At 49.3% G+C, this 17,381-nt stretch overlaps 1 protein-coding gene across 7 annotated transcripts in view; it reads left to right on the forward strand.

Moving 5' to 3' along the window:
* itprid2 (ITPR interacting domain containing 2) overlaps positions 1-15,887 on the forward strand; it is a 28,402-nt gene extending 12,515 nt beyond the window's left edge. For 6 of the 7 annotated variants that reach the window (XM_035523906.2, XM_035523905.2, XM_081713314.1 and 3 more), the window contains 15 exons: positions 1,690-1,743; positions 2,258-2,300; positions 2,392-2,484; positions 2,944-3,152; positions 5,452-6,128; positions 6,800-6,857; positions 7,819-7,907; positions 9,218-10,747; positions 11,444-11,506; positions 11,608-11,723; positions 12,189-12,333; positions 12,594-12,659; positions 12,788-13,150; positions 14,131-14,258; positions 14,472-15,887. In XM_035523906.2, the coding sequence (XP_035379799.2) occupies positions 1,690-1,743; positions 2,258-2,300; positions 2,392-2,484; positions 2,944-3,152; positions 5,452-6,128; positions 6,800-6,857; positions 7,819-7,907; positions 9,218-10,747; positions 11,444-11,506; positions 11,608-11,723; positions 12,189-12,333; positions 12,594-12,659; positions 12,788-13,150; positions 14,131-14,238 (3,614 nt within the window). In that variant the 3' untranslated portion in view covers positions 14,239-14,258; positions 14,472-15,887. The remainder of the gene's footprint in view (positions 1-1,689; positions 1,744-2,257; positions 2,301-2,391; positions 2,485-2,943; positions 3,153-5,451; positions 6,129-6,799; positions 6,858-7,818; positions 7,908-9,217; positions 10,748-11,443; positions 11,507-11,607; positions 11,724-12,188; positions 12,334-12,593; positions 12,660-12,787; positions 13,151-14,130; positions 14,259-14,471) is intronic. The other variant, XM_035523904.2, reaches the window with a different exon arrangement.
* The last annotated feature ends 1,494 nt before the right edge of the window (positions 15,888-17,381 follow it).

Raw genomic sequence — 17,381 nt, forward strand, 5'->3', positions numbered from 1 at the left:
GGCATGTTTAAAATTAAAATCTACTGTTTCGACATATTTTCACTTCCATAACCGGACGTGAAGTCCCAAGGAACTACTGAACCGGTGAATCTATGCGCGCGCCATTTTTGTAGCCGCGTGAGAAATGAGCGATCTCGGGCTTGTGCTGATTCACAGCACATCCGTCACCTCAGGAGGCTCCACGCGCTGCGGCCGACGGGCGCGGACCTGCGCGGGCTTGCCGTGTGGTTAGACTCGCTCCCGGGGCATCGGCCCACGTCTGGAGGGGGCGGTTACGGCAGTCCCCGATTTGAGCGTGAGGAAATGCAGTTTGGTTTCAAAATGCCAAACCTGTTTTTATTTTGTTTTTTGTCTCTATCTGAAATCCTTAGTGAGTAATCACTGCGATTTAGCAGGTAGTCATGCCCCGTGATAACAAAGGCGTCCAATTCAATTATCACATTCCTTCTATGAATGTGTATGACAATGTATGGATTGCATGCTCATGGGGGAAGCTGTGATGATCGAGGGTTTAGCAAAACGCCTTTGAAAAATGTATTGATTATTCTTAACAAAATAAGCAAACAAACTGAATGACACTACTTAATACCTACTGTTATGAACTCCTCTAGGCTGTTAGGCTGTAACAAGGAAAGAGACTTGATGATAACTGTTGAGGGGAGATGAACACAAATGGTCTCTCTAGGTGTATTAGTGCATAATACAGAGGTTATTATTTACAAACAAATAAACACACTGATGTAATTGCTTCAGGAGTGACCCAGGCCAAAACAACAAACAAGACCCCCACTAAATAATCCTCACAAAAAGAAACATACAAAAGACTACCCTAACTACCTAACATATGAACAGAGAACTACCTAACACAAATGGAAGACTACCTTGACTACCTAACGAGAGCCAGTTTATCAGTCTGTTGTGTAACATTCAGCATTTAAGCTGTTCTGGTTCCTGATAACCCGCCTCCTTCAGCTGAGTGTGCAGACACACTGATTCATGTTAGGTGTCCACAGCGACCGAGATCGTTGGGTGTTGACTGTGATGGTGGGCTCATTTGTGATTGCAAATTGCGGTGGAGTAGCTTTGCTCTGACCAGGCAAGGTCACACGGTGTATCCGGGTGGTGGAGCAGAGCAGTGAGGTTTAGTTTTAGTGTTTTGTTGTTTATCGTTAGTTGGTTACCGTTGTTGTTCTGAGGCTACGACTGGCTGCAGTGCAGGGTGGAGGTGGAGGTTTAACCATTTGAGGTGGTGCAGCCTCCATCTGCTCATCCAGTCCACCCCAGACCGAACTGCTGGACACACACACATACACTATCAGGTCAATAGTAGCCCCCTACACCCACAAAAAACAAACAATTGGCTATGGCTCAATAGTACAAAATGACACACAGACTTTCGTGGGTCCACCGTAGCTCTGCCTACACCGATCAGTGTCCCACATTCATCCGTTGGTCATCAGGACCTCCGAGTTGGAGATCCTGCAGAAGGTGGGACTATCTAATGGTGCCTTCTGCTAACATGGAACCCTGGATTGATAATGCAGGTGTAGTGTTCAAAGATGCTACTGTACATAGGACAAACATACAAACAGACCGTGTGTGTGAAATTCTCAGGGGAGGGGAATGGGGAGTTTTTATCATTCAGTAGGGTTTAGATTTGATGCTATGAGAGGTTTCTCTGCTTGGCAGGACCACCAAGGAATGGCTGCAGCTTTGAAGATGACCTGTCCCTGGGTGCAGAGGGTAAGTGTTTATATATACACACACACAACGTGGGTATGTAGTATCAGGCAGAAGGCCCTTCAAGTGGTCCAGTTGTTGGATAGAGACAGATGAGGACAGCAAGAATTAAAACAATCTGTGGTCAGATGTGGCAGATGTCTGTGTGTGTGAGAATATTGGATGTGTACTGGAGAAGGTGTGAATTTGCAGAATAGCTGTCAGTTCTGAGGGGCAATAGTTGTTTCTCTGGAGCTTCTCACTGATCTGATCAAGAGGTGAACTGGCCTCTGTCCTGTAATCGTCTGTTTGTCATGCCCCTTGGTGTCATGCTGCAGAGCGTTCATTTGTTGCTGAGCCACTGTAATGCTGTAATGTTCTAGTATTTTGCGCAGCTCTGATGCATGCGGGAATAGAATCACTGACCCTCTTGCTATGTCTGTTTTTCTTTTCTCTTTTCGTCTCATTCACTGTTTTCCTGCCTTTCTTTTCCTCTCTCTTCACAAACACCCCCCCCCCCCCCACCGTGTGTGTGCAGCCAATCATCTCCAGAGAAGCAGCGCAAAACCAGAGAAGCCCAGGTAAGTGAGCTATTCCGGAACGATTCCCACATGCTCTGTGCGGGAAAAGGGCGAGTTTGCTGACTGTTTGTCTGGTGCTTGTCGACTCCAGCGTTCCCGCGCGGGAGAAGAGGAGTCAGTTCCGACAGAAGGGACGCAGTATGAACTCCACGGGCTCGGGGAAGAGCAGCGGCACTGTGTCCAGGTATCCCACCGCAGGCCGCGCTGCCTGCTTGGAACGCCGGCCCCTGACGTGGAATTCTTCGCTTATTCTGCACTGATGTTTGAATATTTTATAGAATTGGGTCGTTTGTGTCTTCTTAGGAATCACAGATGCTAATTTAACGGATTTGTGACTCAGTTTCCTGGGCATTGTTTGGGCATGGAGAAATAATCTCCTGTTTTGTTTAAAAACTAAACGCTGCGTTTTTAATTCAGATTTTTAACTTGGATAATTCACAGTTTGAACTCACGTGCTGAGTGACTTTTAAACACCTTTTTCTCCGACCTCATAAAGAATTGCATTTCTGGCAGGAGTTTTACATAAAACACTGATTTCATGTTGTCACATGGTAACGTGTCAGTCAGTCAGATCTGAGGGCAGATCTGGGTGTTCTGGGCTGTGGGACACTGCCACATTGACCTCTGACCTTTGACCCAACAGCGTTTCAGAGTTGTTGGACCTGTATGAGGAAGACCCAGAAGAGATCCTTTATAACCTCGGCTTTGGGCACGAGGAGCCTGATATCGCCTCCAAGATCCCCTCGCGCTTCTTCAGATCCTCGTCTGATGCCAAGGGCATTGACATCAAGGTCTACCTAGGAGCCCAGTTGCAGCGTATGGAACTGGAGAACCCCAACTTTGCCCTCACCAGTAAGCCACCCCAGCGGTCTCGCATTTGCCTTCAAGCCCCGCCCCTACGTCGCTCATGTCTGTGCTAAGTGCTAGCTGGATTTGATGCGGTAGGCCATGTCCTTCAGCGGGGGCGTGTTGGTGGAGACCTTCCTGTTGTTGCTTCATCTTTTTGGACACTATTCCTCTTGTTCCTGTTCCTTCAGTAAACCCCCTCCAGTCTCTCTCCCCAACCCCCATAAAGGCTTTACTGCCATGAGTATCACTTTATTGCCAAAGCGAGTCACTTAATGTAAATAAAGGAGCGTTTAATGTTGGTGAATTTAGTAAACGTGAACTGAGAGTGACAGATGTCAAATAAGAACCTCACCCACAAGAAGCATGACTTTAGCTTCCCTCCCGTTCCCGGCAGCTTACCAAGGCCGTCGTGCGCCTGAACGCACGACTGACACTGCATGTTTGCGCAGAGAACATATTTCTGATTGACTCATATTTGGGGCACACGATAACAGTTACCTCTCAATCTTTCTCTTTCTCTCTCTAGCGTCCCTTTAACACACGCTGAGCAGACTAGCACAGTGCTTCCCCCGGTGAGAAGAGCCCTGAATGAAAGCACAGCACAAAGGAGGCTCTGTCCGACACACAGTGAGAGGGGTAGAACGTTTGTGTGGGAAACGGAGTGATGAAGAGGAAAGAGAGAGAGAGAGGGAGAGAGAGTTCCCAGCATGCAGTAGGCTGGAGGAGTGGGCTCTGGGAAGCCCTCATGTGGCGAGTGTTGTTCTGCTGGGCCAGGACCAGCCTGTTTATTGGCCGACATTTGCATACCACAGCCACGTGGGTGGGGCAAACCATGATACAGATGGGACAGAAATCCATCAGGGATCCAAACATATGCGTGTGTGTGTGCGTGTGTGTGTGCGTGTGTGTGTGCGTGTGTGTGTGCGTGTGTGTGTGCGTGTGTGTGTGCGTGTGTGTGCGTGTGTGTGTGCGTGTGTGTGTGCGTGCGTGTGTGTGTGCGTGTGTGTGTGCGTGTGTGTGTGCGTGCGTGTGTGCGTGTGTGTGTGCGTGCGTGTGTGCGTGCGTGTGTGTGTGCGTGTGTGTGTGCGTGTGTGTGTGCGTGTGTGTGTGCGTGTGTGTGTGCGTGTGTGTGTGCGTGTGTGTGTGCGTGTGTGTGTGCGTGTGTGTGTGCGTGTGTGTGTGCGTGTGTGTGTGCGTGTGTGTGTGCGTGTGTGTGTGCGTGTGTGTGTGCGTGTGTGTGTGCGTGTGTGTGTGCGTGTGTGTGTGCGTGTGTGTGTGCGTGTGTGTGTGCGTGTGCGTGTGCGTGTGCGTGTGCGTGTGCGTGTGCGTGTGCGTGTGCGTGTGTGTGTGCGTGTGTGTGTGCGTGTGCGTGTGCGTGTGCGTGTGCGTGTGCGTGTGCGTGTGCGTGTGCGTGTGCGTGTGTGTGTGTGTGCGTGCGTGCGTGCGTGCGTGCGTGCGTGCGCGCGTGTGCGTGCGTGTGTGTGTGTGTGTGTCATGCGCACCAGACCCCAGTGCTGCGCATGCAGTCTGACTTCTGCAGGGAGACACCGATTGTCTGGTACTAGTCCATCTGGTTCATGTCCTTGTCTTCTGGTCAGTGGCATTGTTTCCTCGTACGTCTGTGCTGTCTCGGGAACGTAAGGTCCGTTTGCATTGTTTAATTTTGGATGTTTGCGATGGGAAAACCAACCTCCCCTTCCAACGTGGCATTTAACATAGTTAACTAAGATCTTAAAATTTATCAGCTTTGAGTCATAACTGCTGAAGGACCGGAAAATAATTTTAATACGAGTGCTCGAATGTCCTGCAGCTGTAATGAACCACGGAGCTCTCCCACACTGTCTTGTTGACTTTTCTTACATAACATCTGCTTCTCACTCCCAGAATGCACTGGGGGGACAGGAGGGGTAGATGGGGAAGGGGAAGTATGTGTTTTCTGATGGAGACGCCCGCGGAGCTTTCTGGCAATTGTGTGCTCTTCTTGGCTGGTTTTCATGAAGGCGATGCCTGATTGCTTAGTCATGGTGTCTCTGCTCAGAGACGAGGCTGTGCCCAATCAGATAGCTGCTGTCTGGTTCCCTGCCTGACAGCCAGCGTCCTGTCAGTCACTATCACACTCGCGCATGTGTGTAAAAGTCACATTAAATGTGCGATCGTGTTTGTTGGGTAATTTTAGCTGAGGGGTGCCTGTGTGCATGTACGCGTGTGTGTGCCATGTATTGTCCATTTAAGCTGTGCACGTTTATTTGGTGCATTTTTGCACCCGTTCTCTAAAGAGCTGCGCTGTGGTTTTTGCCCCCAGGTCGGTTCCGTCAGACAGAGGTTTTGGCCTCGGTAGCCAACGTCTTCACCGAGATCTACTCTCACGTGTCCGGCCACCCGCTCCAGAGGATCGGCTCGCAGGACGGCGACCTGAAAAAGAACACCTCCGCGCTCAATGCCGTCAAGATCCTGAAGAAGACCCTGACCCGCCCCAACCTCCTGGCGGCAGCAGACGGGAGCCCGACTCCATCCCCCACGGCCTCCGACCCTGACGAGGTGGAGGGCAGAGGTCAGGCCCCTGAACCCGAGAGCAAATCGCAGGCGAAGGGCTTCAAGAAGAAGGACTCCTCGCCGCTAAGCACCGTGGCAGAGGAGGCAAACCAGGGTGGAGCGGGAGGCGAGCAGGAGGATTCCAGGAGCGCCTCCGTCCGGAACCCGCCACCTCCCGACGGAGAACGGCCGTCTCCGAGCACCTCCGTACAGAACCCGCCGCTTAGCGATGTAGAGGGGCTGTCCTCAAGTGCTTCAGAAGAGTCGGCTGTGGTGTCTCCGGGCAGTCCTCTCGTCCCCGTCCTGGTGAGCGTTAGCGAGGCCCCGAACATGATGGCGGCCCCGGAGCAGAGGGCCAGGCTGAGGGCGGAGCAGCACAAGGCCGTGCCCTCGTCCCTCCTGTCTGTCCGGCTCAGCCAGCCGCGTGATTCCTTCGAGATGGAGGAGGTGAGCTCCTCTGCCCTGCGCTCTCTCTCTCTCTCTCTCCCCCCCCCCACGCTGAGAACAAGCTCTTTTCTTTTATCTTTCTTTCTTTTCTTTCCAAGTAATTCTGGGGTTCGGGACATTTGGGGCTAAAAATAATCCATGCGGTGGATCTCTGCTCAGAGGGGGAGCACAGAGAGGCAGGGAGACTTTGGTCTGCCAGAGAGCTCTGCAGTGCTGATGCACTTCCTGCTAATTATTGTTAAGCTCTCTCACAGGTGTTTGTGTGTGCACGCGTGCGAGCGTGTTTGCGTGTGTTTACATTTACATGTTGGGCAGACACGCTTGTGCCAATTTACATTTTACAGCATTTATCTGATGCTTTTATCCAAAGTGACTTACAATTATGACTGAACAGAACTTGAGTAATTGAGGGTTAAGGGCCTTGCTCAGGGGTCCAACAGTGGCTGCTTGATAGTGGTGGGGCTTGAACCAGCAAGTCAAGTAGCTTAACCACTGAGCTACCTGTGCTTGTCTAGAGTGACTTGTATGTTCATGAGAACGACAACACGCTTGTTTCTTTGGACTCAATCCCGTGACTTCGGTATTATTAGCAGCTTGCATGACCTGCTCTACCAGGTGCTCCATAGGAGCAAAAGTCTGTATGAAGGTTCTAACTCTCTCTCCTACATCAGCTGCAGAGCACCGAGGACGAGGTCCCTGGAACCGGCAGCCTGTCCCAACTGGGCCGGGGTAAGTTGTTCTGGCTGGATGCCTAATTACTGTGAAGCTTCTGCACACCTCTTTACCCAATTCAATATCCATGAAAACCTTTTACAGCATAGTCACGTGTACACTCTCACCCTCTGCTGGCCGTAGAGCATGCCTGCATTGCGGTTTTGTTTTTTTTTGTTGATGTTGATCTCATAATTTTCCCTGGTCCAAACTAAATGCAAATCATTAGTTAATTAATCAGTCCTTTGTGAGTTTAAAAAGGATGTTTTAGAGCAGGAAAACGCTAAACACGAAACTAGCGCGGTGCATGGCACCAGGATTTGGGGGTATGTGTTTTCAGTCTTCATGACTAACAGTCCTGGACAGAAAATGTTGAAATGTTCTTCCTAAAGTTGTTTCTGAGAAGAGCTGAATCAATTTGAGACTGGCCTGAAGTCAGACGCTTAACTGCCTTGAGAAGAGAGCTTCTCTTCAGTCTGGTGATCTGAATTAGCCTGACCTGTTGAGGGTCGAAGTTCCTAAACTTGGTCAGGCGTGCTCTTCAGGCTATCTGAATTCCTCCTCAGACTCTCCAGACTCCTTAACTGAAGTGTTACACAAGCTGTGTAGCTTATTGCGTGACTTATTGCCCTCATACCTCAGGAGGTGTAGAAGAGCTCAACGTTTGCTTAAACAGTGGCATTTGACTGCCCTCTAGTGGTAGACACCAGATACCAGCCCGAACTTGCCTTGTGCCATCACCTTCTCTAAGATGCTATTGTGAATAAAAGCACAGAACAGCGCATGTTAGTGTTAAATAACTGCTGGGATTTTAATTGGTTTACATGAGTCAAAATGACTTGGTGTCTTTTATATGTAATATAAAAAAAGTAATATAAAAAAGTGCTTCTCATATCAGTGCTTCTCATATCAGTTGCACTGTCCAATCTGACTCTCTCTCTCTCTCCCAATCCCTCTCTTCATCTCACTTTGTTTTCAGAGCACATGCTGAGGACGACTAGTCAACAGTCAGACAGCAGTGGGTTTGCAGAGGAACCATCAACAGACATCTTTGCTAATTATCTGAAGGTGTGTGTGTGTGTGTGTGTGTGTGTGTGTGTGTGTGTGTGTGTGTGTGTGTCTGGCCATGAGTGGATTGGAGTGTGTGTCTTCTGTAGACTGCTTTAGTCACGCTGCCTCAGTCCTCATCTTGCTCCCTCCGAACACGCTCCGAGTGGTGCTTGTACTGTTCAGCTGCTGTGACTCTTGTACTGGGATCATGGAATTGTCAAGTTTGAACAGTTTTCCTACCCTACACCATATTACCATATTATTTTTATATTTACTTTATTCATGAAGCTTTTATAACGATAATTTTATATTTTAAATGCGTACTCATTAGGGTGTTGATTTCAGTACTGTTTATGGGTATTTATGGCTGTTTAGAGATGATGTAGTGCACAGCACATGCCACCAGAGGGCAGTGTACTGGTGGGAAATGGGTGCAAAGGGGCCTCTGTCCATAACTGTTTTTGGGTTTGTCCAGGCACCTTTAACTGAATGCTTGCTTTCCCTAAATTTAACTTTCATTCTCTATTGAGAACACTTGTGAACAACATTAAATGTAAATAACTGAAAAATACATAAAGTTCAGTTATTACAGTAGGGAATTTTGACAACAAGAATTCCTTGGAGGTAAAAAGAAATAACAGGCTTGTGGTGACCACTCATGTGCGAAAATCGCATTTAGCATTTCTGAGCGTGTCCTGGTGTGTTTAAATTTTGCGGCTGTTAGGTGGGTCGTCTAGGTTGGTCTGCGTTCTCTCATTTCCTTGGGGAGATTATATTGTGTGTTCTGCCACAACCAGGAGATGAAACCCTAGCACTCGACCTTCACACTGTTGAACCCATTTTCTCTAAGACACTTCTGCAGTACATGATAGTTAATGACGTTTTGCTCAAATTGGCTGTACTGTAGGACTACGAGCTAATCAACTAAATACGACTGCATTCGGAGTCGTGACCGTATCACCTCGCGGGCCTTCATCTTCGATGACGTCTTCAGACTACTAAAGCTGGTTATTGGTCACATGATTTTAACCAAACCAGCACCTCCGTTCAGCCCACTGATTTGTTGGTATCCATGGCAGCAGTGTCAGTGTCGCTGAATGTATGATTCATGCAAGACGTCAGCAAAACAAAAAATGCAACCCCCCACCTTCTGTCATGTACCCGTATACCTGGGTGAAATGTCAGGAAGGTGTGAAGAATTGGGGGAAAGAAAAAAAAAGACAGCACCCTGTGTGTCTGTGTGTGTGTGTGTGTGTGTGTGTCTGTGTACATACATTATGATGGAAATATTAAGTATAAGGATAACTGGCGCACTAACCCTGTGGCAGGTCCAGGAGAGCACAGACAGCTGCGACAGTGAGACGACGGTGACAGGCGCTGCTGGTGGGCTCTCCTCGCCCCTGGTCCTGGACCACCCAGCGTACGAGACCCTGCAGGAGGAGCTCCCGCAGCCCAGCACGGGCCGCTGCGGCCTGGCCAGAGTTCACGAGGAGGCAGCTCAGTGCGTCGACCAAGTGGTGCCTGCTTCCGGGTCCGCCGGAGACTTGGTGCCCCCTGCAGTCGCGAGCTGGGACTTGCCAGACATGCTCGGTTCTGCGTCCGAGACGAATCCGTCGTCGCCGTCCAGTTCCTCCACGACGCTGGGCCCAGTGGCGGAGTGTGATTCCGCCATGGAACAAAGCCCCTCACCGGAGCGGGGCTCCGATCATGGTGTGGCGTCTGAGTTGGGTGGAGAGCTGTCTCTCAGCGCCTCAGACAGGCTCCAGGGCGCCCTGCTCCGCGCCCAGCAGAGGGCACCCTCGGCGTGCGAGGAGCGGACCGGCCGGCTGTGGTTCCGGACGCGAGACCTACTGCGAGACGCGGAGGCACATGAGAGATACCCGCTCCAGAGGTCCAGCTCCCTCCCCAACTCGTGGGTCAGCCTGAACCGGGTGGTGTCGTCCGTGCACATCCGCCTGGGTCAGGGTGTGGTCAGACATTACCCTCACACGTACAAGTACCGCTACGAAGAGAAAGAGGAGGCGGACGGCTCCGTCGCTAAGGGAGACGAAGATGAGCCGCAGCCAAGATGCAGGTCCACGCTCCTCATCAACCCCACACCGGACAGAAACGCATTTGCCCAGCCCCCGGAGACGCAGACTGACGGAGGCAGTGCTGTGCCCCCCTACCCCTTAAACGTCCCCCAGCAGCTGACGCGGTCAGCCAGCTCTCTCTACAGCGCCCCCGCTGACTGGTCGGGGGGCCGTCTGGCCGAAGCCCCCTTGTGGAGCACCTGCAGCGTTCCTGATCTGAGCCAGCCTACGTCGAGGCCACACCCTCTCCTCCCTCAATCTGCCCACCACCACTCTGCCAATTATATCGGCGAGGTCGGCAACGCTCCCGCCCACAGAGGAGTTAAAGCCCCCCGTTACGCCCACACCCCAGGCCCTGTCGACGACCCTTATACCCACACACACACCGCCCCATGCACTCTGCCCCAGAACCCGCCGTTCCCCCATATACTACACACAGCCCCTCAGGGCGTGCCTTACTCCCAGACACACTTGCCTTATTCCCACCCACTCAGTGTACCCTACAGCGGCTTAGCCCCGCCCCATTCTCTCCCTCAGAACGCCCCCTATGGCTTCAACATGCAGAGTGGTCCATACCACCCTCAAATGCCTGTCGCTTACTCCCACACCGCCCCCTATCCTCACTACCCAATCACGATGTACGGGCACCAGTATCATGCCCCCTTTGACCGTCCCTCCTCCCTGTTGCCTCCCTCCATGACTCCCACCCCTGCGATGGGCAGCACGGAAATGCAGCTCCGGCGAGTCCTGCATGACATCCGAGACACCGTGCAGAGCCTCGGCCAGGTGAGCTCACCTGAAAGCTCTCTCCGGGAAGGGCAGGGCTTCAGTGCGCGGCGGCATTCACATCGATGGGCTATCGTGGGTTAAGCCAGTCCTACGTTTTTCAGCCATCCCCCTGCATCGGGTGTCTGCTGTGTGGTAGGGTTCAGGTGTTGTAGGATGTGGGATGGACTGAAAATGTGGACTGTGAGTGTCCCTGGATTACTGGTGTGGATTAGGAAACCCTGTACCATTAATGGGACATTTGTCTGTAATGTAAGCAATAGTGGATGAAGTTTGAAAAGAAAAAAAATAGGATGCATTGTTCTGTTTGCTTAACTGAACTTTCATTGGTTGTTTGCAGAATTAACATTTTTGTGTTATAAATAGCCAGAAGATGGCTCTCTGTAGCTTCACACATGCACTCAGCCACTACAGTCTGTTATAGTCTGTTAGTTTGCTACAATCTGTTACAGTCTACTACAGTCTGTTAGTCTGCTATACTCTGCTACAGTCGATGATCAGCTGACCTGGGTGGTTGCCCTCCATCTTGTTTTAATTCTACCGCAGGACTGATGAAGTTTTTCCTGGTTTCCTGGTAGTAGCTCCCTAAAAGCAAATGACCACGCTGACTCAGCATGTCTCTAAGTGCCCTACAGATGTGATCTGTTTGCGTGCAGCTGCAGGCTAATGTGTCTTGTTTGCTCGTTGGGTTTCCAGAGTCCCACAATGCCGCGGGGCAGCAGGAGTTCAGCCCCGCAGAGCCCCCAGCAACCCTACGAGGTGCGTTGCCTCTGTCTCACCTGCAGGGCACTCCCTCAGAATGTCTGTTACCTTAGTTACCCTCGGCCCTCATTGCTTTTGTATCCGCTCGGTTGCCGTAGGAACTGCAGATGCGTCGCCAGAGTCTGAACGTGTTCAGGACTCAGATGATGGAGCTGGAGCTGACACTGATGAGACAACAGGCCATGGTCTACCAGCACCTCAGCCCTGAAGAGAGGTGAAGCCACGCCTCCAGCCCCGCCCCTGACCCCCAGATTTTCTAGGAATATCTCATCACATACATTCTTCGCAGTGTTAATGCAGTGGCCTACCAATATGGGGAAAAAAAATTCCAGCAGGATTGTGGGAAAATGTCACCAGTTCTGGGTTTTATATTGGAAAGCAACTTTACCTTAATGAAATTGGAGAACCCCTTTTATTTCCACTGTCCACTTATTTAAATGTCTGTCTGGCTAATAGTTTTTGGTGTTGTCTGACCACTGTTTGTTCTGTAGTAGTGAAATCGTCAAGTATCAGTTTGGTTATAAGAATATGTATGAATGTTTCCTGTTTTTTTGTTTGTTTTGTTTTGTTTTTAAACACTTTTGGAAGTTTTTTTTTTTTTTTTCTTTCCTGGTGTTGACATGTTTCTTTTTGCCCCTTTTTTGCTTCTATGGTTTGTTTGTTTGTTTTTGTGGGTCAGGCGGGAGGCGGAGCAGCTCCAGAGGCTGCGTGCTGCGGTGCGGCAGGAGCTCCAGGAGTTGGAACTGCAGCTGGAAGACCGATTCCTCAGCATCAAGGACCAGTTGTTCTCCGCCCAACACAGCCGTCTCTGCCGCCACCCACTGGTCAGTGTCTGCAGTTACACCTGCACGTATCAACCCTCGATCCATTAGCAAGGCCCAGGGCTGAAAAACAGGTTTTACTGTTTTCTGTTTTTCTTTTCTTTTTTTTATGCTTTTGTTTATATATCAGAAGAGTAAATGATTGATTAATTGTGAAACAACTGCTTACAGGTATGTTAGAATGGCTGGAGATTTTTTTTTTTTTTAGTGTTCGTTTCTGTGTGTGTGTGTGTGTGTGTGTGTGTGTGTGTGTGTCCTTTCAGAGTATGACCAGGGGCCACAGCATAGACAGTCTATCCAGTTCCTCTGCTCTCAGGGCCATGGAACCAGTGAGTCAATCACACACATGCACTCACACACGTCTTTATCATACCTCCCCTGCATTCTCTCTAGGCCTGTCGGGGTAGTCTTGTATTCCTCTCACCTCTCGTCTGTGTGTGTGTGTGTGTCTCTACAGGTATGTGATCTCCTACAGGAGCAGCTGTCTCTTCAGTCCCAGCTGATTTATGATGCCCCCATCAGTGCTGTTGGCTCTCCCATCTCCGGCCGCTCGTCCAGGGCTCCCAGCCCACCGACAGCCAGCCGGCCCCCCACCTGCTGCTCTCCTTCCCCGGCGAGAGGAGGCATGTACCGCTCAAGTATCAGCCTCACCCCTGTCGTCCCTCCGCGCCCTGGAGCGGAGACCCACGAGCACGCACCAACAGACAGCCCAGGTCCGGACACAAGCCAGGGGACCGGGGAACTGCGCCTCCCCCAGGAGCCAAGAGGAGGTGGCACGGCAGGAGGTGGAAATGCTCATCTGCAGCAGATCATCGCAGAGGTGAGGGCGGCGACCTTAATGATGTCAGTCATGTCAGAATCCAACAATCGGATTCTGCCATCAGTGTTCCTGGTGTCTGTCATGGTGCAGCTTTGACTGAGCAACAGGGTCTGTGTCTCACACTTTTATGATGGACGTTATGATCCAGTAACATTTGGCACGCGACCTCACGAAACATCGTTCACCAGGCTGATTAGAGAGCTCAGCGTGGTGTTCCCGAACGTTCTCCAGCCTTGGAGAACATCTGAACTAGAGCTACATCTCTGGCTGGTGTTGAGGCCTTCATAGTGTCACGTGTGTCCCTGGCGTGTGTCCTATCTCTGTACAGTGAGAGACTTCATCTCTCTCTCTTTTTCTCTTTATAAATGAAGCTTTTTATAACCTGTAGTGTACATCGCTTCTCTCTCTGTATGTGCTCTTCCAGTACACTGGTCTTACTGGGATGGCACCGGTCTGGTCGTGGTGGTGGTGTTCTCCCTCCCTCATCATCTGATTTCCTTTCTAATCCTGTTCTACACATTTATCATCACTTTTAGAATACAGTTGTACTTTTACATAAACAGTAGAATTCATGGTGTAATTAATCAGTATGTAAATGTATTTTCAAATTTCAAAAATCCAAAAAATGTATACATACACTATACATGCATATACATACATTATAATGTTAGATTTACATTTTTGATAGGGTTTACAATACAACTACATTGTATTTATAGAAGAAAAATGGTGTGTGTGTGTGTGTGTGTGTGTGTGTGTGTGTATGTATGTATGTATATATATATATATATATATATATATATATATATATATATATATATATATATATATATATATATATATATATATATATATATATATATATAATATAAAATTGTAATGTAACATCCCCAGGCTCTGCTTCATGTCCTGTGTTGTAACGTCCCCAGGCTCTGCTGTATGGTGACTGTCTGTCTCTGTATTGTCTCTGTTGCTCTCAGATCAAGCAGAACCTTGCTGAGGAGATCAGGCAGGAGATTTTGAATGAGCTGTTGGCTGCCGTGTCGCCACGGCGATCTCCTGTACCAGCAAGGGAGCCTCCGGCGTGACCTGGACCGTGAGCAGTGCGGTGAGCTTACCTAGCCCACACTGACGTCCTCTCTCCTGTTTGTCCCTGAAGGCAGTCCCAGTGTGCAGGCGGCGTGCAGTTCCCCCACAGGGTGCTTGAGAAACCTGAGCTGCATCATGATGCATCTAAATACCTAAAACAAACACCTGTTTATTTAGGTCTGTTGATTATTTAGGTCTGGTGGACTGATTTAGGTCTGTTTGATTTATTTAGGTCTGTCGTTATTTTGAGTGAGTGGTGGTCTTGCCTATGCAGCCCAAGACAAGAAGCCATGACACTGAAGTCTGAGTGAACACCGGTGAAGCCGTGCACTGCAGTCAGCTCAACAGCGCCCCTTGACTCCATCAGACACTACTGCAGCAATACTTGCTGCACCCACTCTTGTTCAGCCCGGCACTGCAGTGAGGACATCAGACCTGACATCAGTGCTGACCAGGTGTGTCCGCGGAGCTGAACCGGACTCCATCTGCCAAGCAAACATCCACCTTCTCCATCTAGCCCAGTTCTTGGGCTTGTACCCACTACTCCAGTGGCAACAGTGGATACACCTGCTCCACCCACTACGGGACACACCTGCCCATCCGGATACTACTGCCCTGCACCTTCTGTGATGAGCTTGACTAGAATAGGCTGCGTCCACCCACCTGCTCTGCCCGACTTCACCTTTTCTCAGTATCACAGTTTTTGCGTCCTCTTAACAGTTCCAGAATGACATTCGGTCCTGCTCCAGGGAAAACTCTTTCCCTGATCCCAGTTTTCCTGTTCTTAGCACAGGAATCCCGCACGTTTCTATGGTACCTTCCTGCCTCGATGAAAGTTTCCTCCTGTAATTTCTTGGCTGTATTTAAGTTGAGTGTCTGTTTGTGTGTTTGGTACGGTGAATGTGGCCACGCTTGATTGCGTTGTGGGTGAGGGTGAAAATGTGTATGTCTGTGTGTGTCGGGGGTGTATCCATATTGTGTGGGTGTGTCTGTATGTCACTTTGGGTGCGTGTGGGTGTGTACAAATATTCGTGTGTCCTGGCCTGTGCGTAAGCGTGTGTATTTGTGTGGATACACGTGTGTGAAAATCGTCTACTGTAATCTGTCTTCTAACGCAGCCTCTGTGAGGTACTAACCGTGCAATACGTTTCACGTTTTCAACTTGAACAGATCAGTCACAACTGCTGTTTATACGACTGCCACTTTATAGAGGGAGAAAAAACTAAAAAAAATGACAGATGCCGTTAGATGTTGTCAAGAGACCTTTACAAATGCTATGAGCTCGCCCTGCTCCTGGCTGAGTGACTAGTTCTCTTCTCTCCCCCGTCCTGTAAGATTGGGCCCTCTCGCTCTCGTTATTATTATTAAAGCAAAACACCCACAACTTGGTCAAGATTCTAGCATTTTGAATCTAAAGAGAACACCTTCCTAAGTCGAGTGTGTTGTGTTTTGTGAATAGTGTTTGAGGTGTGACGTCCGAACCAGGCTTGTACAGCTTCCTTCTCTGGGGCCTTAATGAGTTGTAATACTAATTGATTCACATGACTACATTTTTAGGGGACATAATAACTTCTCATATGGATTGCATGAGGGATTTTTCTCTGATTAAAAATTTGTCCTTAATAAAGATTTATTTATTTTGAATACATAGATGACTGTGGTTCATTTTGTGTTCAGTGGTGGTTTGCTGGCGTTCATACACTTCTGTTTCCAGGTTCTGGATTCTGGAATGTTTGGATGTTGTGTTGTCAGCATCCGTAAGATGGGACATTGTGGTTCCTGCACAGGTATGACTGTGCTCATACAAAAAGGAGGCGTGGTCTTCTCATCTCTAACAGGCTTGGCACAGAACTGTAACTGAGGCATACTTACCACCAACGACAGAGCTTTTAATGCACAAGCTAACAGTGGACAATATTTAAGGACCAGATTTACAGGTTGTGAAGGAAATAAATTGTATTTTTGTTGTTTGAAAAGTAATTTTAATAGCTTTGATTAATTAGATGTGAAAATATATTCACAAATTCATGATCATGGCTAAATCATGTTTTTAAACAGAAAAGATGAGCGTGTTACTCCTGAAGGTGTTCTACCATGCTGTCTAAAGATAAGTGATAAAAATAATTACACCCTGCTGAAACTTAATCTGGCTGGCCATCACCATGGAAACGTGCCTCTGCCAGTGAGAGCAGCCATTGTGGCTCTGTCTGTGGGATTGTGGGTAAAACTGGCTGTGGGATTTGATGTCGTGAGCATGCATTTGTGTGTCTTCTGGCCACAAACTAAGTGATCAGGTCGTGCATAAAACACGTCAGAGGGACACACTGAGGGCTACTGTGCATAAACCAAAATGCCTTGATGCAGTTAACGAACACTGCATAATAAAAATTATAATCTCTGCTGATAATCAGTCGGCTTGTGCACGCTGTGTGTGTGTGTATGTGTGAGTGAGAGAGAGAAACGGAGAGAGTGTGGGTGTAATACAGCAGCAGAAAGATTGTGCTGTTTTCCTGAGGTGAACTGAAGGCTTTGTGGAGAAAATTGTCTTGTTTACCAGTGAGGAGTCAGTGAGTGCCAGAGCTATCAGGTTTCTGTCTGACGAGTCCCACCCAGCAGCAGTGCTGGTTCCTCACACAGCTCACGGCAGTACAGCCATGCAATTGTCTTTCTCAGCTTGGTTTTTGTAAAAACTCGCTGATGCACTCTGACAGGGCTGTTTGGCTTTTTGCAGCGTCACATATATCCCTCCGAGTGGTTCTAGTGACAGACTAGCTGTGATGGATGTGTTGATGATGTAGTCAAATCAAATTTATTTATGTAGCGCTTTTTACAACAGATGTCACAAAGCAGCACAAATGTCTGAGTCTGACTTGCTGGACGTGTGCTGCGCTGTGAGGGTATCCAAACCTGTCTGGGGGCCCAACCTAGCACAAGCTAACGCTGCGGTCCTCTCAGTCGCTGCCGTTCCCGCACTCGTGGGCGCTGGGCATTGCGTTACCACGGTGACGGACGGAGGATGGCTTCACAGCCTTATAAAAGGGAACATGGGTACTGGGCTCCGAAACTGGAAGCTGAATGGAATAAAGAAGGGTCCCAACTGGGTGAAGTGCGGGGAGAGAGCACTTCTGAGAGAACCACAGCG

This window comes from Electrophorus electricus, chromosome 4, assembly GCF_041902795.1.
Source record: "Electrophorus electricus isolate QZ-2024a chromosome 4, ASM4190279v1, whole genome shotgun sequence".
Taxonomy (NCBI): Eukaryota; Metazoa; Chordata; class Actinopteri; order Gymnotiformes; family Gymnotidae; genus Electrophorus; species Electrophorus electricus.